Below are 21,847 nucleotides of genomic sequence, written 5' to 3' on the forward strand. Positions count from 1 at the left end.
GTGTCTGCTAAGCTGTGTGTCTCCTCTGCAGCGATGTATCAGCAGTCCTGTGAGGAGTATAAGCACCAGGGGAAGAGTTCAGGGAGCTACTGGATTGACCCAGACGGCAGTGGATCCATCAGCCCCTTCAGAGTCAGCTGTGACATGACAGGTGAGAGAGCTCACTGAGAAAAGAATCAACAATCAACCAGAACAGATTTTTTCAATGCTTGTTCCAGAATCTTGCACAAATTTGAGTTCTACTTAAAAGTTCTGCAGTTTTTTTAAGCTATGCTAATTACACTCCACAAAATGTATTCCTATCTCTGTTTGTAAATCAGGCAAGAACATGTGTTTGTGAATGTCCTGGTAGCTGCTGTGGTATGGAAACATGTATAACTTTAGGCCAAAGGTTGGGTGAGGTAGCAGAAAGAGCCTCTTGCTGACTATGGAACAGAAGGTAAGGAGGAGATGGGCAGTGATTTGGCCACAACTTCCGAGCCGCCAACAAGGAGTTGTTACGGTTCTGACACTATCACCTCCTGGCCAAGGCTGCAGTCACCAGACAGTTCATCTTTTTAGAGTGAGAGAAGTGAAAGCATTTCTCAAATTGTACTTTCATGTGAATTCCCTGGGCAACCAATGGCTTCCAGGACATTCAGTATTGAAACTGAGGAAGATTGGTGACTCTTGAAAGACTGAGTCTTCCCCGGCGTTATACGAGCAATACAAGAAATGCCTGATGCTTCTCCAAAGGCTTTGGTAGCTATTTTGGAGAATATGAAAGAAGGTCACCATTCCATCTGGCTGGAAAAAGGCAGAGGGCTGTGTTGGGCCAAAGGAAAAGGACTCCTCCACCATCGACCAGCTCAGAACGATTCACTCCTAAGCGTAGAGTGCAAGAACATCTTTTGGCCAAGAGGATGACCTCATACACAACTGAGAATGGGTAAAGTTATTTACAGAGAGGTGGGATTCCAGGCTTCCTTTACGTTCTAAAGCACAAATAAACACATCCACACCTCTGCACAGCCCTGTGGGAGGCTGGATTTTGAAATAATGCAGCTGAAGCAAACGCTCCATACTGTCTCCTTGACTCTGCTCTGCTGGGGCCTCTCTGCTCTGCCTGTTGTGCCTGTGTGCAGACACAAAGGAGAGGAGAGCCATGATCCAGAATGAGGATTGGAATTTAGAGCATGATCAGCTGAGGTCAATGGCTGTCAAGCTTGCATCCCACAGAGCCTCGACAAAACGTCACAATGCGAGCTGGAACTCTTCCACATCTCCTTCCTACTGCGGTCAGTGTACTAAACACTCCCAACTCCAACACACCTGTGTTAGTTGGGCATGAGGGAAGATCCATAGTGCAAGCAGGGGGAATGGATGGCCAGCATTGCTATTCCAAGTCGATCTGGATTGCAAAAGATTGCCGGCACAGTCAAAGTGAAGAATGCTGACAGCCATTGAGATGACAAGAAAGGAATGAAGGAAAACAGCAGCTAGCAGGTGGGAGGAGGCAGCAGAAAGAGCTTCTTGTTGGTTATGGAACAGGAAGGAAGAGTTGAGCTGGAAGCCAAGCCACCACCCTCAAGCGACTGTGATATGGTTGAGGGTCGAAATAGCCGATGAAAGTTTGATATCGTCTGACAGCATCACCACCAGGCAAAGTCTGCAGTCACCTGACACTTAATCTCATTATTGAGAAAAATAGAAGCACTTTCAGATTTGTATTTTCATGCAACTGTTACACTATTTTTCCCTTTATATTGTACGAGTTCTTATGCATCTGCTTACATATTGTAAAGTGCAAATGAATCTTTGCCTCAGAAGGAGAGGAGACTGATAACAGGATTTCTTCTCGTCTTTCAGAGGGAAAGGTTTGGACCACGCTAAAGAACAACCTGTCTCCTCAGACATCAGTCAGCAGAGCAGACCAGGAGGGGAAGGCAGTTCTGCAGATCACTTACAATGTGACTGATGAACAGGTAAACAATGACTACACACCTACTTTGACCTAGTTCCCCTGCTGAACACTTCGTATTGTTTTTCAGAGTGGGTCACTTTTTTTTGTGTAATGCATTGGTACTAATGCTAATAGGATACAGTCACAAGTTGAAGTAAAGTAAATATTTAATTAAAAACAGAGGAAATGCAGATTCCATAAGCATGTTTAACTGATTCTACATTATAAAATATGCATGGGATCACCGTAAATTCTTGAATACAATCCAATATAATAATATGAAAGAGAAAAAGGCCCGTCAACAATAAGGACCTGTAAATCTGCTGGCACACAATGTAAATTCCGTATGACGTCTTTTTCCATAGCATAATATTTCCATTGAAATCAGTCCACTAAGTTCATGTCATACCCACCACTCTACTGTTTAGGGCCTGATAATAATAGGGGCCCAGGACGACTGAATGAAGGCAAATTTCAACTCCACATGGTCAGATCTTTCCAGATTTTACACGTTTGATTGAACCAGATCCACCTCAAATTTGGTCAGCCAAATGTAAAAACTGCAAAGCAGTTTGCCTTTTCGGGGAACACCATTTCCATGTCGACAAATTATTTTCCATGAAGCAGGAAGCCGTTGTAGACGACTAGGGTTGGTTGAAAACAAACCAAGCTTGGTGCGTGCATTAGACGTATAAGATTGTGTCATTTAATATAGTTCTTATCTGTGGGTGTGGCAAGGCGGCTTGAAGGAGCCCTCTACAATATTTCAACAAAGCAGCGTTCACAGTTGGTTTCACTTTGGAGGCTACATGTATCACAAGAAGACTAAAAAAAGTCTATTTTATCTGATTTGTTTCAAAGGTTGGTATAATTCTCTACTAATGTGACACTAAATTGCAAAGAATAGTTGATACCTACAACAATGTTGTCATAGGTCATATGACAATATCCCAATTTAGGCACTTTTTGGAACTCTTCCAAGAGGGATGTTAACAAAATTTAGTGGGATCATTGCTCTCATCTTTAAGATCCCAAAAAATAGAAATAAATATTTTCGCCCAACAGGCAGTCAGCCATGTTGGATTTTGTGCCTTAATTTTCATCTGGCCAACATATGTTTGAGAATTTAAGGCACACAAACTTATTTGCACCTTATTCAAAGTAGTCAATATTTCGATTTGATATCGGAATTAGTCTAGAGCATGGCACATCTGCTCAATAGTGCCCCCTAATCAGCCTTCAAATGAACAAATGTGTGGAAGGCCTTCATTGGGACATATTTATGCTGATATTCACAAAATATATCACCTACATTGATCTCATCATTTCAAAGATATTTCACATCGGCTTTCATTAGCTTCGCCCAACCGGAGGGTTTTTTCAGTAGTATTTTATGAAAACTTTTTCAAACTCTCAAATTTGGTTGGTATACATTTCTAACCAATGTGTCGCTAAATTGCGAAGTATTAATTAATACCTGAAACGATGTCATAGGTCATGTGACAATATTCCATTTCAAGGTACTACTTTACAGGTAGGGGCTATAAAACATTTTGAAACTCCTTCTAGAGGATTCCACAGATCCATCTCAGATTTGGTCAGCAGAACCTTAAAACCTTCAACGATTCCATATTGTGGGGGTGACAAAATGTATTTAAAATGACCTAATAACTAATCATTAGTGTTGAAGGGTGGTTCTCTAACAATGTGCAAGCCTTTAGGTACAAAGCAAGGCAGTGATACCTCATCAATAAAAGGAGAGAAGAGGGGAAGGGAGAAGAGAAGGGGAGGGAAGTGAAGAACAGAGAGGAGATGATGGCAGGGGTGAATCTAAATGAGTAAGCAAAGATAGATATGATATAATGGGATTCAATCTACAACCATAACCTGGTCCACGTTTTATTTTTTCTTTCTCTTCACATATTGGCTACAAGGCCACCTTAATCTTCAATAACTTCATATTTTAAAACACAGATTTTATATTGTGCCTGAAATGACACTTCATCAATGTTTCTGTTCATGATTACAAACATGTATTGACTACAAAATCACCTGGACATTTGATAGTTCCATAATGTTAAAATACCATTTTTTATAACATTCTTCAAGAGATCTTTCACATAAAAAGGAGGAAAATTGACCTCATCATTAAGACCAGGACATTTTGTTGCTTTCAGTTGTGCAATCCAGAAGGTGTCGCATTGAAAAAAGTATTTTATGGTGGTTGCCTCCTCTGATGGCCTTCTAACACTATGACTTTCAGGGTGTCTTAATGTCCGTCCAATATAGAAACAATGTGTGGGAGGTGCTTGCATTGTCGGTCTCTTTCCTGTGTGTTTCCAGGTGTTGTCAGTCACCAGCAGTGCAGAGTACTGTGACCAGTATGTAGCCTACGCCTGCCGAATGTCCCGTCTGCTCAACACTCCTGGTAAACTTTCCCTCAGAACTATCATCTGCAACTTCTCAGTCACTAATAAAAGATCTTTAGGGGCTTTTCCGTTTATGCTTCTTGTTAGCTTTGGTTGACCATATGCCCCCCCTGTTACAACTCTCAAGGCACTGTGTTTGAAGATGTCTGCACAATAGATTTCTTAACAGATGAAAAAAGAGATATGCTGCACACCATTTACAGTGCTGACTAGCTGACTATTTATCCTGTTGTGACAAAGCACATACTAGTCTGACTTAAGAATTGATCAAATGAAAGTGAAAGTCCAAGCTGTTGGTTTGACTTCCATAGATGGCGTCCCGTTTACCTGGTGGGTAGGAAGAGCTAATGAGAGGCATTCTTACTGGGGGGGGTCAGGACCAGGCATACAGAAGTGCTCCTGTGGTATCGAACACAACTGTACTGACCCCAAACGCTTCTGCAACTGTGACGCTGACCTACGCGCCTGGTGAGTGGAGTTTTTAGTAGTTCTATGAAAAAGCAAGGAGAACTCTCTCTGATAGAAAGTAAACTATAATAAATGCAAAATAAAATCCTATTTGATGTACTTACTTACAATCATTCTGTTTGTGCACAGTTTAATGTTGCAGTAAATATTTTAGCACATAGGTCAGCTGGGTCCACTTTAAAAGAAAATACATCAGTAAAAATGTTGTTATAGTTATGAATATAGTTTTTATAAAAATCTGTGGGATTGGCTCCTTATGTTGCTGCCCTACTGGTCTATAACGCTGTGTCTACTGGTGTTGCTGCATGCTCAAATCATTTAGGTCAAATCATTGTAATAAGTAAGTATGATGAAGTAAGTATAAGTATGATTCCGACTTGATTGACGTGTGTGTGTGTGTGTGTGTGTGTGTGTGTGTGTGTGTGTGTGTGTGTGTGTGTGTGTGTGTGTGTGTGTGTGTGTGTGTGTGTGTGTGTGTGTGTGTGTGTGTGTGTGTGTGTGTGTGTGTGTGTGTGTGTGTGTGTGTGTGTGAAGGAGGGAGGATGCAGGCCTGCTGGTGTATAAGGACCATCTGCCAGTCAGTCAGGTCGTGGTTGGTGATACAAGCCGAGCTGGATCGGAGGCCAAACTGACAATAGGGCCACTCAAATGCAAGGGGGACCGTGAGTGTCTCTCTCTCTCTCTTTAATAAACACACACACATCAATCTCTGGGCTATGAGATATTTCATATCATCATAGAAACATAAGTATTTTTTAATCCATGTCCTGCTCTTGTTATGTGAAGGGAACTTCTGGAACGCGGCGTCCTTCACCAGCCCGGCCTCCTACCTCCACTTCCCTTCCTTCAGAGGAGAAACCAGCACTGACATCTCCTTCTACTTTAAGACTTCGTCCACTCATGGCGTCTTCCTGGAGAACTTGGGAACCACTGACTTCCTTCACATTGAGCTCAGAGGTGTGTCCCTGTGTGTGCATTGCACCAGGTTTTAGAATCTTCTTGAGGAAATTGAAATGCTCCTCGTTGAGATAAGAGTAAAATGTTTTTTTGAACCAAATCAATACTGATAAATGTTGATCATCACAATGAAGGTTTGTTGTGCTCTGTAATGCTTTTGGCAGTGTCTTCTTTAATAGTACCCACATGAGTTGCGCTTAGAAATGTCCAAAGCAACACTTAAGTAGCTTTAGTCACTAATGTATACCTGACTCCTGTTTATATTGAGAGGTTTTATATAAGGTTTAAGCAATCTTATCAAGCAGGAACATGTTTTGACTTTAAGAAAGTATTCTAAGAAATGGAAGCAGCTTAGTTCACTCAGAATAAGGTTTTATTTGGCCTGATGAAAACATTTATTTTTTCATTTGATATAGCAGGCACTAATTCACAGAACATTCAGGACAATTTATAAGTGCTTTACAGTTAATATGGAAAAGTGGGAGAGAAGCAAATAATTATTATTATTATTATAAATAATAATAATAATAATGAGATAAATATGTTCAGGAAGGAGTTTCAAAGCTCAAGGGCCTAGACTGAAAGGGCAAGTTGACCAAAATACTAACAGTAAGCAAATATATTTAGTTGCCCAAAGTACATGTATATGTTTGCAGTAATTCCAAACAAATGAGAAACCATGGAGGGAGTTTTTGTTCAGGTAAAGTCTTAATATTTGTTGTTTGAATTTGGTTCCGCTGCTCCCAGGAGGCACGATGGTCCTCTTCTCTTTTGATGTGGGCAGCGAGCGAGTGGAGCTCAGTGTCCGCTCGCCGGTTCCACTGAACGACGACCAATGGCATCGAGTGGAGGCTGAAAAGAACATCAAGGAAGCAGTGCTGCAGCTTAATGGACTGTACAAAGAGGTCAGACCCACGCCCCCACAGGGACACACCAAACTGGAGTTCTACAGTGAGCTTTATGTTGGTAAGACTCACATGCAACTCATGTACTGAACTATACTCTGCAGCTGTCACATGTGATGTCATACACCATTAGGAGTATTCCTCCTTTTGCTCCTGTCTCTAGGGTGTGTCAGCAGAACTCTTAAAGGTTTGAATATGCCGTAAAAACTTTGACTAGATGTTCCACAACCACATCAGGGAATCCCACTGGGAGGATCCTGGTTGTTCTTGTGACTTTTCACTTCAGAACATGATGAACAAACTGTGAAAGCTACCTCAGTCTGTATAAAAACAGTTTCTCTGTAACATTCGGTTGAATAATGTGTCCAGAGTTGGTAGTGGAAAGTGTCAGTGCTGTACATCTGCATGAATGTGATTTACTCAATTGCTAATGAGCCAGTGGCTGTGAAGTGTGAATGAAACATCAGGAGACTTCAGTGCTCTGCCCAAACTGATGCAATGCTTCATGTCTTATTCCCAAGGTGCCTCGAGTGGTCAGAGGGGTTTTCTGGGCTGCATGCGGGCTCTGAAGATAAATGGTTTGACCTTTGACCTGGAGGAGAGGGCACAGGTAACCCCAGGGGTGAATCCGGGCTGCCAGGGCCACTGCAGCAGCTTCGGGATGCACTGCAGGAATGGAGGGAAGTGTGTAGAGCTGTACAACAGATACTCCTGTGACTGTTCCCTCACTGCCTACGATGGACCCTTCTGCACTGATGGTACGGCCTCCACCACTGAAGGGCTTTAGAGGAGAGAACATCATTTAGATCAGATGATGACATCTTTCATGGAATTACATAGAATGAGACAACAAAGAGTCATCAACACTTTTGATGTAATTAAGATGCTTTAATTACCCTTCTTTCCACTGTGTTTTAGATGTAGGTGGCTACTTCGAGACAGGAACACTGGTGCGATATGACTTCCTGCCAGAAGGGGGCCCTGTTGTGTTGCAGGAGGTGAAGAGCAAATCAGGTGTTGGTGTTCCTAGTGAATCCAACCTGACACAAGAGGAGCTGGTGTTCAGCTTCAGCACCTCCAGTGCTCCCTGCATCCTGGTCTACATCAGCTCCAGAACTCAGGACTACCTAGCTGTGGTGCTCAGACACAACGGTGGGCTCATCATCATCATACCTGATCAATTTATTTATTTTTTGGTTAATAAAAAATATGTGTTTTATACACTTCTGTTACATTATAATCCTCTGTGTGTATGTGTCCAGGCACTCTCCAGATCCGCTACAGTCTTGGTGGGCTAACAGAGCCTTACACCATAGATGTTGACCATCGTAACCTGGCCAACGGGCAGCCTCACTCTGTCAACATCACCAGGAACTTAAGGGAGATCAGACTCCAGGTCAGTACCTGCCACAGCAGTACTTGGTACACAAAGTACAGTATGCTGCACATTAGTAGAGAAAAGTGTGTCAGACTGCATTAAAGGAACAGTGTGTAACATTTCGGATGATTCGTTGGCAGATATGGAATATAATATTCATAACTATGTTTTCATTTTAGATTTTTTACTTTGTGATATTAACATTTATATTTGAAATTGAAATAAATTCTAAAATTATATATATGTTTTTAAAACCATTTATTTAGTCATGAAAAATAACTGATAGGAGTAACTCCTAGTAGTAATTAAAAACCCCAAAGATACCCATCCCTACCTGAAGGCCACCGTAGTTCTCCGACAAACTTGGGGGGGTGGAATGGCCTTTTAAAGATCCTACTGGAAGATGAACAGCTGGTAGTGGTAATGAACACAGAGCAGATTACTGTCAGACTTTCACCTTTCCTTTCCTCTGTCCATATTCTCCAGCTGGACCACTACTCAGTGTCCACATACACACTCCCTGAGGCCTCTGACACCCAGTTCAACTTGGTCAAAAGTATCTTTCTTGGAAAGGTATTTGGTAAGTGTGAAGAGTAGAAGTGTGTTTTTGAGAACCTACTCAGAAAAGATTGATTTCTTAGTGATGCTGGGTAAAGTTCTGTGATTTGAATGATGTCCAGACGGTGAATCTGTTTGATTTCTCACTTCCTGTTCTACATTACAGTACCATCCATTACATTCCCAGTTACCAACAGACTTTCACTTTGTTCCTTGGTCGGCCAATTATTATCATTAGAGAGAACCTGAAGCCCACTGGTGAATAGTTGCATGATTTACCCAAACAGAATTTTCTTGACTACAACAGAATCAATTACTGTAATTTGGCAGTGATTAAAATGGGCATCCATAATCAGATTCTTTATTACCCAGCTCCTTCTGGAATATTAAACCTCCTCCAATCCATATTTTAGCGTGGCTACAAGATGAAGACAGCATCAACATCATCTGAGGGTCTGAATTCCAGCCACAACAAACATTTTTTTTATTTTCTTTAACAGTAGATAGTTGAGAGCTGAAATGAGGGGGTTCCGCATGGGGGCATTGCAATTAAAAGGGTGTGTTTGACCCCAAGGCTAAGGAAGTTTTTATTGGACTTTAATAGTTATTACCCACATTAGACAATCCACAAATGTGTACCATGATCCAAAAATATTTCACTCTCCACATACATATATGTTTTGTGTAAAATCATCCATGAGAATACGGAGCGATTTGGCAATTTCAGCTGTAAGTGCAGTATGAGAGCAGTGCTTTGAAGATGCCGTGAGCTAACCACTGGGAAACGCTCACGAGCATAAACATGCACTAAAAGCAGCGCACGTGCTGTATTCTGAAGAAATCTCAATGGAATACATGTGATATGTACTTAATGCACTTTTACATTATTTTCTCTCAATACTCTTGACCTACAAAACCAGTGTGTGTGATATGAAATATCTTAAAAGTATAATGTAAATAAATACAATAGTTGTGCTCTTAGAATTGATTAGGTACACTATACAATACACTGTTTGAATAAACTGTAAGTGTATTTTAATCAAGTATTAAGTAGTATTTAGTAAAAAGTAGTATAGTGTATCATGTTAATACTGAAGAGTGCATTTCATTTTAGAACACATTAATCATTTTACATCAAAGTTAACTGAAATTGGTTCATAGAATATATAACTACCATGCTTTTCATATACCTTTACAAAGCTTTAGAACGCTCTGCCCACAACAGTACAACATCAAGTTTACTAACAACAAAGGGGTATATTTATCACATGTGAACCTATAGGATTATTATGTGAAATATAAAAAAAAACATTGAATGGTGAATCTCGCGTGTTCTCCTCATTCGCCCTGCCCGGCGTGAACATGCGTCTACTCGCTTCCATTCCCTTCTTTGCATTGACTTTGTATGTAATCCTGTCGCAGAAAAATGTACTTCTCGTGAACACAGCATAACAGTTGACTAGATATAAAGTCTTTTGGTAAAAACAGTCAATCTATTAAAAGGTAACATTGGGCCCTGAAAAGATTTTCAGTTGTGTTGCTTGGTTATTTTGTAATGGTCTAAAAGTGTTGTTGTGTGTTTGTTGCAGAAACGGGACAGATTGACTCCATCCTAATCGAGCGCTACAACACGCCAGGCTTTGTTGGCTGTCTGTCAAGAGTTCAGTTGAACAGTGTGGCTCCGTTGAAAGCGGCGCTGCGTTCAGGCCTGGCTGCACCCGTCAGCACCCATGGGATTCTGGTCCCATCCAACTGTGGAGCCTCTCCCTTGACCATCTCCCCCATGGCTTCAGCTAGTGACCCCTGGCACATAGAAGCAGGTAGAGACACAGACGGAAAGATCATTAAATTGTAAATTAAAATAAATAAAACTATTCTGAAGAACACTCCCTCTTGAGTACAAATCTAGTTGGCCCTCTCCAAAAACACAGGACCACCAACCTTGATACTTTCATTTACCAGACAAAAAATTGTTAGATATTCACTTCTTTCATAAATTTTAAGAATGTATTTGGCATGAAGGGTTATATAACATACGTCTTCATTATAGTAAAGGAGGACAAGGACTAAAGCTGGACACAGTAGACACGGACTGCCAGAACTGGGCCCTGACAGTAAATATAAAGAAAACTAATGTCATGGTATTTCAAAAAACACCACAGATGTCAGGAGAAAAATACCATTTTACCATAAATAACCTTATCATTGAACATAGTTTGGGTTCTTACCATAACAGCATCAGGGAGTTTCGACATGGCAGTTTTTGCACCAAAAGAAAAAGCTTGAAGAGCTTTAAATGCAATTAGAGAACATTTCATAATCTCCAAATTCCAATTAAAATATCTGTATAGGTCCAGTCATCATAGCTATACCCATTGGGACAAACATCAGGCAATGTTTTATATGCAGAACTCTACAGATACATTTTACGCGTAAACAAACAAACCAACAAATGAATGTTCATTCATTTTGAAACAACTTAATCCAGCCCCCAAAAACAGCCTCCACTCCAAAGCCCCCCCAAACACAAGAGCTGAGCCAAGAAAAGAGGGCCCTTTGTCAGTGAGTGCTGAGGCGAACTGATCCCTCTCAGGCCAGGTCTCACCAGACCCACAACAACACGGCTCTCCAACTTCCAAATTGTAACGCAATGAAAAGAAAACTATTAACATAAGAAAGAAAAAACTAAAAAACAAATATGTGGTCACTGTTTTCAACAGGTGAGGCTGAGACAAAACCGCACTTACTTTTTTAAAATGTAAAACTTTCAATGAAATAAGGAGCATTGTTTTGACAAATTCAACTCTGTAATCCCAGATTTCAAAGAGTTTAATGATTTAAAAATGAAAAATACTCCTAGCAGAAGGAGACGAGGCATATCTTGCTGCCCAATATGTATCAACATGCCACAACCTGAGGGACAGTGAATGATTTTGACAGAAACATACACACACACACACACACACACACACACACACACACACACACACACACACACACACACACACACACACACACACACACAAATGTTATTGAAAACACTCTATATATATCATATCAGATAAAAATTGTAATGTGTGTTAATATTCATATTAATATTATTGTGTACTTTTATATTATATGCTTTGGCAACATTGTTTTTTTATACTTTCATGCCGATAATCCGACTTTGAATTGAATACAGTTTAATGGAACATCAGCACACGCCAAAGTCAAATCAAAAGTCTGATGAGGATGTCAGAAAACAAACGGATAACAAATGTTTTCTCCACAGCTGGAGCTGTTTTCCCCTTTAATGAGGACAAGGCCGGTGGTGATGGAGTGGATCGCAACTCTGCCATAGTTGGAGGTAAATCTCATTTGACTTGCAGCTACCTCAGAGCTGCAGCTGAGAACAGTCAACAAAACGGTTGAGCCTCCAAAGAGCAGACAACCCAAATGACTGTTTACATCAACAGAAGACAGATTTTTGTCTTAACAGTCAGACAGGAGCAATCATAAAAGTTAACAGTAAAAATAATATTTATAAACATAGAAATATATGGTATTTAAATACAGTATGTAAATATAGAGGACAATACACCGATATCCAAGCAATCTCCAAATACAGGAAACCCTGTATCCAGACAGAAAGGGACATCCATCATAGCTGTTTGCATTGCTAACTTATGCTGCTGGTTTGTTGGCAAAGGAAAATGCAAAATTGCACTCTTTACCACTGCAATGTTTGTAGCTAGAGAAAGAATTGATGCTGAACAGCGCTCTGATCTAAAGAACTAGCTGCTGCGTTCAAAGGTCAGTCAATGTGTACATAACCTGTAAGCAACCCAAACTCCTCCTCTTTGTCTCCAGCAGGGTTAATGACCAGTGCCTCTGCTGTGTTTAACTGGTTTACGTTAATCACAAACTGTGTTTTTCAAGTCTTGTATCATTTTTTTCATATTCATTTTTGCTTCATTGCTTACCTGGCATATTGGTGACGTCAGCTTAAGCAACACAATATATTTGAGCTGTCTAAATTATATTCAGTCCAATCAGGCTCTGTGTCTAAGACAGAGTGGTAAACAGGCTCTCTATCAGCACTGATCATGTGGTATACTCTGTACTCCTGCCACTGTTAGACCTAAACAATGAGAGGAGACTGTCTCTTTAGATTGGGTCAGATTGTACTCAACCTAATTCTCCCAATTAGCTGTCAGTTAAAAAAAATTCCGATGGTGTTGATCATTTTGGACTCATAAGGACATGTACTACACTTTAGACTACTCTACAGTTCAATAGAGAAAAGAGAAAAGGCCGATATAGTTGCAGCAATGGCTCTTATTGTGAAATGTGAAGGGGCCCTCCAGCGATTAGACTCATGGTCAGTTTACTAATCCCAAGGAGTATTACTGTTTGAATACTGTGTCTCTTCCAGTCTAGTGTTAGAGATGACATGCTCATTTGTTTTGTTTCCAGGTATCATTTCCATGGTGATCTTCACTGTCCTCTGCATTATGGTGTTTGTGATCCGTCACATGTTTCGTCATAAAGGCTCCTACCACACCAATGAGGCCAAGGGAGCCGAGTCAGCAGACTGTGCTGACGCAGCAATCATCGTCAATGACCCGGCCTTCACCGAAACCATCGACGAGAGCAAGAAGGAGTGGTTTATCTGAACCCCTCTCAACAACATGGACTCATGACGTTAGGATGTATGTAGTTTTCTAAGCTTAGGGAGTAGTAGTGAGGTCACTGCCTGTGGAACCTCGAGGATGTGCCCAGTGGTTTATTAAAAACTTTATGGACAACAGACAACCATGGGATTACAGCGTGGGGTTTAAAGCACAGGGCACAGTGCTGCCTGGCAGAGCTTGTGTGGAAATGTGGAGCATTTTATTTTAACTTTATTTACAATGAACACTGGGACAGGATGACAGCCTTCAGATGATGTAGAGAACGGTGACATGAAGTTGTAGGCTTTAGATGAGTGAGTGTGTTATTTAGCTTTTATTTAAGCATTCATTTATATATTTTTACATTTTATTTATTTTTACATTTTATTTATTTTATTTAACATTCATGTATTTATTTATATTTGAGTCATATATTTTTTCATAAAAGTTTTTACTTTATATACGTTTATTTATTTTTTCTAGATTCATATTTCAATGCCTTTGTGCAATGTGCACGTATTTCAGAAGATTATGGAAATGGTGGATCATTAATCCATTAATTCCATTAATCCTTCACGTCTGTAGCATTGTTCATACATTTTCTTTTTATATATATATTAAATCTCATGTTTAATCATTTGCCTTATTTTAAAGTAAAGTTTTGAGTGTGTGTGTGTGTGTGTGTGCGCGTTTGTGTGCGCACTGACTGGCTTGCTTGTCTGTAAAGGAGATGTAGCCATGACTTTGTCCGCAACAATTAGGACTAAGGCCGGAAATTGTTATTGCCTCTACGTGACTGACAAGTATCTATTGTTTACTTTTGAGCATTGATTGCTGAAACTCTTAATAATTGCATATTTTATTTAACTGTTTCTGATGCCAAATGAGTTCAGGGCTGAGTTCAGCTTTTGAAGAATAAACTGAGTCCTGTCAGTCCACAAGAGCTTGACTCACTGGTTATATTTCTGCAGATTTCGGAGGCAGAGGTTGTCTTTTGTTAGCAATGCCAGTGTGGAAACTCTTATTGATACCACGGGCAGTAAGGTTTTCTTTTTAAGGAACATAACGACATTTTGGAAATCTTCTCCAGTGCCATCTGACTCAAAGTCAAGAGTCAATAAGATTAAGTTTATCTTGGTTCAGTATGGAGACAGTTGAGGGATGACTTTAGCTGGGTTAGCACAAAGATTGGAAGCAGGAGGAAACTGCTAGCTCAATCACAAGTGAACACCTTCTCACAACTGTTCAGCTAGCGGGCTCCCCAAACCTGACAGTCCCACTATGAGGACAGGACTTTTGGTGTTCTGGTTGGAGAAGAAACATCCGTTTTTTTCCCCAGCTGAAAGTGCCAGGTTCTTTCTTAACACCCAGGTAGAAATACTTGTGAGCGCTTCAGAGGTGCAGCGCCTTTTTCAGCTGAGACGTTGGATTGTCTGGTTGCTACGATATGGAATATCTGTAGAGTACTTGCTCTGGATGAAGCTCGTAGGGAGATGAGAGGGACCTGCTGGTGAATGTGGCGTAAGATGTTTTGAAGGCGAGAAACCATCTTGGTGAGTATCGTTGTTTGTTCAAATTCTGATCAACTTTAATGTCCTGCACGAAATAACTAACATGGTCCAGTGTGTTGGCTTTAACGACACCATAAAGGCCACGCAGAATAGATGTTCGCTGAACATTTGGTATTTTGTAGAGGAAGAGGGCCTGTATTCAGGGCCATTTGTGTCAAGTCTTGGGTCCAAGCCTCAACAATTTGAGATAAATTCACAAGGGGGCTCGCTCGCAAGTTAAGACAGATTCTGAATAGGCTTGACAGAAAAAAAATGTAATAAAGGAAATTAAAGTACTGCTGCTTTTAGTTTATGTTATTTGAATTTGTAAAAGTTTGAAATGTAATAGAAGCAGGAAACAACTTCCAAAAGAACAACTCTCAGCAAAAGAAATATATAATTATATTAGAATCAAAATATTTGTCGAGACCGAAGACACGGTTAGACCGGAGGCTAAGAACAAGACAGGCCCATGTCCAAACATCCACACGAGTGGAACAGGTCCTCGGTAACAGAAAACTTGAGTACTACAGCTGTGGTAGGAAGGTGTATTTTTTGTCATTTGTGATGGACCTAGACTATCAGTTTCCCCCTGCATCCAGTCTTTGTTCTATGGACTAACAAGGAAATGTTGGTACACTATTACACTTAGTAATCAGCCTCTATTTGCGGCATGTTAGGAATTATAATTACCCCAACTATTGAGAAAGTCGTTCTTATTTTCATATAACACAATGTTGAAACAATTCACCAGTGTTATTGATATTGATTTAGTCTGTGTGGCCACGTTGAGGACTGAAGCCAGCCTCTTCCTGAAGGGGGCGGCTACTCTTCGGATGGACTGAGAGGACTCTGTCTTTGATCTTTGATCTATGAAGTAGGATGATGTTTCTGGAAAATAATGTGTGTTACCCACATACACAACTATGGCATACATGCTGACATTTGATTGTATTGCATTTGTATTCCTTTGACTGCACTGCAGTGTAATGGCATGCTGTTTGACACTGAATGACACGCATATTTCTGTTTGATAACCCACTGTAGCATCATGTTTTTTCTTCATGTAATAAAACTTTGCGTAAATGTTCTCATTATTTGTGCTGTTCTAATCATCTTGGGAAAAAAAATATGCTTTGCAAAGAATTGTAAGAGAATAAATGTGTTGCCTCAATCTCATCAACCTGGAGGGCAACTGATATTGAGTTGCCAAGACTTCCAAATAGGATGACCGGTAAAATATAAGCACAGATCTTACACTGGCTAATATAAGTTAACTGACCAAACAGTTGGATCCAGGTGTTTGAAATCTGGAAGAAGACAAACCTGATGTTTGCCCCCACCTTTAGACAGAAAATGACATTATTCTTCAGAAAAAATACACATGGAGATGTTTGTTACAAATAATGTCTGAAAACATGAACACATTTTTAAAAGAAAATACTGTCCAAACCAACCTAGAGAGAGCACAGTAAAGCAGATACATGGACTGGTTGATGTCAACCCCCAGATTTCATAATACCAACCAAATGTACACACAGGATTAGTACTTGTTAGAATTTATCAAGTTATTTGTTGTCGGCTGATACAAGCAAATTAAGAAACCATCTTCACCAATTTGATCACCGGGAATCAAGGAAGTCGTGGTCAACAAGGTGTTGGAAACATTCCTCAGAGAATTTGGTCCATATTGACATGATAGCACCACACAGTTGCTGCAGATTTGTCGGCTGCACATCCATGATGCGAATCTCCCATTCCACCACATCCCAAAGGTGCTCTATTGGATTGAGATCTGGTGACTGTGGAGGCCATTGGAGTACAGTGAACTCATTGTCATGTTCAAGAAACCAGTTTGAGATGATGTGAGCTTTGTGACATGGTGCATTATCCTGCTGGGTACACTTTGGTCATAAAGGGATGGACATGGTCAGCAACAATACTCAGGTAGGCCGTGGCGTTTAAACGATGCTCAATTGGTACCAAGGGGCCCAAAGTGTGCCAAGAAAATATCCCCCACACCATTACACCACCACCAGCCTGAACCGTTGATACAAGGCAGGATGGATCCATGCTTTCATGTTGTGTACGCCAAATTCTGACCCTACCATCTGAATGTCGCAGCTGAAATCGAGACTCATCAGACCAGGCAACGTTTTTCCAATCTTCTATTGTCCAATTTTGGTGAGCCTGTGTGAATTGTAGCCTCAATTTCCTGTTCTTAGCTGACACGAGTGGCACCCGGTGTGGTCTTCTGCTGCTGTAGCCCATCTGCTTCAAGGTTGGACGTGTTGTGCGTTCAGAGATGGTATTCTGCATACCTTGGTTGTAACGAGTGGTTATTTTAGTTACTTTTGCCTTTCTATCATCTCGAACCACTCTGCCCATTCTCCTCTGACATCAACAAGGCATTTTCATCCACACAACTGCCGCTCACTGGATATTTTCCTCTTTTTCGGATCATTCTCTGTAAACCCTAGAGATGGTTCAAAAGTTCAAAGTCACTTAAATCCCCTTTCTTCCCCATTCTGATGCTCGGTTTGAACTTCAGCAAGTTGTCTTCACCACGTCTAGATGCCTAAATGCATTGAGTTGCTGCCATGTGATTGGCTGATTAGCTATTTGTGTTAACAAGCAATTGAACAGGTGTGCCTAATAAAGTGGCCGGTGAGTGTATAGCCCTGTTGAGACAGCAATATGACATAATTTCTTAATAGGTCCTGAAAGATAGAAGTTACAGCACTTTTGCAGCTTGTAGATGTAGATAGTCATGACACAGTTGCAGAGACCAAGAAAATGAAACCATTTCTAAACAGGTAAATTATGTTATAATTTATTAACATGAAATATCCAACAAAATATTGACACAAAGATCTGGAAATCTGTTTTGAGAAATCATTGCTAAGTGCCCCGTGCATGTTTCACCCTGGTTTGAAATGTGAATGTATGCACGGTTGAGTTTGGAGTTGTGGATATAATTCATATACCAACACCACATTCAAACTGTTGGCAGTTCAGCTCTCATCAGGTTTATCTATTTGGTCTGAGTCAAAGCTGAAGGGCTTATCGTAGCCCATCAGGTGGTTGTAGTCATGTGGAACTGGGAACATGTCCGGGTTTACCAGTAGCCCCATTTTGTCAGCATAGAAGGTGGTGAACATCTTGCTTATAGCTGGGATCCTAACCTGCCTCTGGTGGAACACATTCTTTTTTTCTGTGAGGAAGACACTGTAGGTGATGGCTGTGTAGGTGTCTCTGTCAGGGTTGTGGTACATCCGGACCACGTAGCCCTTGGTGATGAGGTGGAGGAGGACAGGGGTGAGGAAGGTGAAGAATCCAATGACCCCACAGAAAGTGGCTTTCAATGCAAAGCTCTGGACCACTAGTCCGGTCTTCAGGAGGGTGTGGGGCACTAGAAAGAGGCTGGTCCCGCTGGTGCTATAAGAAAACAGTTTCACCCCTGACAGAAGAGAAAATTCAGAGAATACAGGTCATAAAAGAGAGGGTTACACTTTTCTATACACTGCTATCATCTGGCATATTCATTTATCGAAGTATAGAGTGCTGAAGGGATGATGTATTTTTGTAGTTAAACCCCAGAAGTAAGTGTTACACTGGTTTCCTTGACAAAAAGCCTATGGAATTGTTCCATTGGATTTTGATTATTGCAGAAAATAAGCTCTGTGGCAAACAAGTTTGTGATACTTAAACATTTTAAAAGCATGAATGCAATTGCAAGGAATAAAAAGCTAACATTAGGCTATACACAAAATACAATAAAATACAGTCTCATGAGCCATGTCACCCCAACGAGGCTTAAGAGGCGTTTAGAGGAGTGGCCCTCATGACGCTTTACCAGGTCCTATATGGGAAAGACTAGCAAGCTTTGCATTGAATTGTTACTTAACAACCACTCATATCAGACACAGGAAAAAAGACTAAGTTTAACAAGCCCAAGGTGACTCACCTCGAACAGCATTACCCAGGCTGCCGGAGTAAATGAGGTTCCCATCCTCGGAGGGGGTCGCGGTGGAGAAACATCGGGTGGAGGGACAGTTGGACTGCACCTACTCACAGAAACAGAAGACAATACACAATGAAAGCTGCCTTTAGCAGGGTTAGGCTACTCTGTTCGAAATCTTGAGTCTGTTATGATGTCCTATAAGGTATTCAAGTGGTACACATTCTCATTCTAAATGGCTTCCTATCTATGCCATCTATTTAAAACATAAACAAATTAAAACAAATCCTCCTTATCCTATCCAGTCGCAGATACAGGACAACGAGAAGGAAAAAGGCACATTTCAGTAAAAGTTTTATCGTTTTTTTAAATCCACAGCCTGCAACCCACAAGAACGCAGGGGTTTGTTTTTTTGTCTGCATTATGGGCTAGGGAAATATTGGGATATTATGTTGTTTAACAGTGGTTACAGGTTACAGTGCTATACTTATGCAACGCTGCGTAATCAAGCACTGAATACATGGAAATCCCTGAAAAGCGCCTCAACTTGCTTTTTTTGTCGTTTCAAACTTGCAATTGGCAGCAGTATCGTTACCTGAAAAAAGTGAAGCACACTAGTGTTACCTAACATTACTTGAAAGTATACACGTTAGTCTAGGCCTGCTATAGGCCTCGACTGCTGGGGGACTACCTAGGATACACTGAGCTCCTCTCTCCTCTTCTTGCTCCTCTCTATCTGTATGCATCATGTGCCATTACTCTCTCTGTTTCTTCCTTGGAGTCTCTGTTTTCCCTCCTCACAGGTTTCCATAGATCGTGGTTATAACAGGACCGTGGTCGTGCCTCCTGTAATGGTCCTGCTGACACCCACTGTTACTACTGTTATTATTATTAGTCACATTTCAATTACTGTTAGTGCTATTACTACTGCTTTTATTATCATTATTATTCTATATATCCACTGCTAGGGCTGCACGGTGGTGTAGTGGTTAGCACTGTCGCCTCACAGCAAGAGGGGCCTGGGTTCAGTCCCCGGGCTAGACAACCTTCTGTGTGGAGTTTGCATGTTCTCCCCGTGTCAGCGTGGGTTCTCTCCGGGTTCTCCGGCTTCCTCCCACAGTCCAAAGACATGCAGCTTAGGTGCATTGAAGACTCTAAATTGCCCGTAGGTGTGGATGTGAGTGTGAATGGTTGTTTGTCTCTATATGTCAGCCCTGCGACAGACTGGCGACCTGTCCAGGGTACCTGCCTTCACCCATTGACAGCTGAGATCGGCTCCAGCACCCCTGCGACCCTTAACTGGATAAGCAGGTTACGGAAAATGGATGGATGGATGGATATCCACTGCTGCTGCTATTAACCATGTTTCTATTATTATGACTGCTATAATAAGTGCTACTGCTGCTATTACTTCTCTCATTTCATGAATCATTTATGTCACATGGATTGACTATGTTGTAATTGTAATATGTATTTCATTCTGTACACATGACATCTATAACACTTCTGTCCTTCCTGATAGAGGGGTCCCTCCTCTGGTGGTCTCCCTGAGCTTTCTTCCTTTTTTTCCCTTTTTTTTTTTGGGGTGAGTTTTTCCTTTTCCGATGCGAGGGTCCAAGGACAGAGGATGTTCTCTGCTGTACAGATTGTAACGTCCTCTGAAGCCAATTTTTAATATTGGGCTATAATAATAAATTGAATCGAAAAAATGTCATGTTATTTAGCAGGGAATACTTTCAGAATAAATATGAAGGTGTACCTTGCTGTTCAGGTTGATGAAGGACCTTGTGTCAGCATCGAGCTGGTTCCTGCTCACTCCGTTAAACGGGGCAGCATGTCGGGCTGCCGTAAAGTGAGCCTTACTGAGGGACTGAGCGACAACACAGTGTCGTATTCTACGCAGAGCATTCACAGAAAACATAGTTATTTGGTTAGCGACCCTCACTGACATACTGCATTTCACACACGCTGAAGTACTTCCGCTTCCGGTCTTCTTCTTCTTCTTTGAGATTTTAAGGCAGTTGGCATCCACAATGATGCATTACTGCCACCCTCAGGTTGCATTTCCCACAGTTTCCATACATTTGAAAGCCGTTTTGCCACCCCAGTTGTCCTGAAAATATATTAAATAACATATACCACTTCTTCCCACTGTCTCCACACTCTAATATACTCTAACGTTGTTCTCTACCCGCCATATTGTTCGTTTGTCATAAGCTGTGTCATAAGTCTTCCCTGTGTAAATGTCCTGCAGGAAAGGATGCATGTTACTGTCTCAGCATCATGGCATGGATCATAAAGACCTGTTGGATGTTTTCCTCTGATCAAAGTGCACTGTTAAGGTTGCTGTATCCAATTGGTAAATGGCAAATTCTCAACCTGTTATTATTCCTTGCTTTTGCGGTCTTGTTCCCCTACTCCTGAACATGTGCTATGTCTCTTGTGTGCACTTTACTCTATGCTGCTGTAAGCCTGCAAATTTCCCCGCTGCGGGACTAATAAAGGATTATCTTATTTTATCTTATCTTATCCCTGCTGTTTTGGATTGAGTGTAAAATATCTCTCTTTTGCTGTGTTATCCCACTGATGGTGTACCTTTCTCCAAGCTATGCCTTTTTTCCCTCTGACTTTTCTAATTTGATGTTAACTTCAATAATTTCTATTTGGACTGCTTCTTGTTGTGGCTTAGAGTTAGAACGGGTGAAAGAACACACACACTATACATGTTTTCCTTCAAGTAATTGCATTTAAACAGCTTATTTTCTACTTTTCATGAACAACTGTAGTTTCCATCCCTGTACCTCCTAAAGGCGTAGATGGGTCGTCTCTTCCTCAGCTGCAGTTAGTGATGTAATAGAAATTTCCAGACTTTGTCCTTTTTGCAAAGAAGTATTTTATGCCGCTGCAATGAGCAAGATGTTAGTGCCTCAACTTAATGTTAAAGGACAGAGGACCGAGCATGATGAAATTACCTGAAATGCTCTGAAGATGCTGATTTGTACCAGCTCTAGATGATGTGTAAGAATCCTCCTCTCTGATCTCAT

General features: G+C 41.0%; 2 protein-coding genes across 2 annotated transcripts in view; one reads left to right on the forward strand and one right to left on the reverse strand.

Moving 5' to 3' along the window:
- The window catches only part of cntnap2b (contactin associated protein 2b), a 35,583-nt gene extending 21,876 nt beyond the window's left edge, over positions 1-13,707 (forward strand). The window contains exons 12-25 of the mRNA XM_054624078.1: positions 32-151; positions 1,849-1,964; positions 4,286-4,370; positions 4,683-4,839; positions 5,374-5,501; positions 5,626-5,796; positions 6,544-6,762; positions 7,223-7,459; positions 7,620-7,853; positions 7,964-8,097; positions 8,566-8,659; positions 10,227-10,457; positions 11,912-11,986; positions 13,096-13,707. Of these exons, the coding sequence (XP_054480053.1) occupies positions 32-151; positions 1,849-1,964; positions 4,286-4,370; positions 4,683-4,839; positions 5,374-5,501; positions 5,626-5,796; positions 6,544-6,762; positions 7,223-7,459; positions 7,620-7,853; positions 7,964-8,097; positions 8,566-8,659; positions 10,227-10,457; positions 11,912-11,986; positions 13,096-13,295 (2,201 nt within the window). The 3' untranslated portion in view covers positions 13,296-13,707. The remainder of the gene's footprint in view (positions 1-31; positions 152-1,848; positions 1,965-4,285; positions 4,371-4,682; positions 4,840-5,373; positions 5,502-5,625; positions 5,797-6,543; positions 6,763-7,222; positions 7,460-7,619; positions 7,854-7,963; positions 8,098-8,565; positions 8,660-10,226; positions 10,458-11,911; positions 11,987-13,095) is intronic.
- A 3,976-nt stretch (positions 13,708-17,683) lies between these two features.
- tmem70 (transmembrane protein 70) lies at positions 17,684-20,801 on the reverse strand. Its single transcript, XM_054627363.1, has 3 exons — positions 20,563-20,801; positions 18,810-18,909; positions 17,684-18,302 (listed from the first exon to the last, which is right to left on the reverse strand). The coding sequence occupies exons 1-3, from the start codon at positions 20,752-20,754 to the stop codon at positions 17,857-17,859; spliced, it is 738 nt and encodes a 245-aa protein (XP_054483338.1). The 5' UTR covers positions 20,755-20,801; the 3' UTR covers positions 17,684-17,856.
- Positions 20,802-21,847: the final 1,046 nt, after the last annotated feature.

Source organism: Anoplopoma fimbria, chromosome 3, assembly GCF_027596085.1.
Source record: "Anoplopoma fimbria isolate UVic2021 breed Golden Eagle Sablefish chromosome 3, Afim_UVic_2022, whole genome shotgun sequence".
NCBI classification, from domain to species: domain Eukaryota; kingdom Metazoa; phylum Chordata; class Actinopteri; order Perciformes; family Anoplopomatidae; genus Anoplopoma; species Anoplopoma fimbria.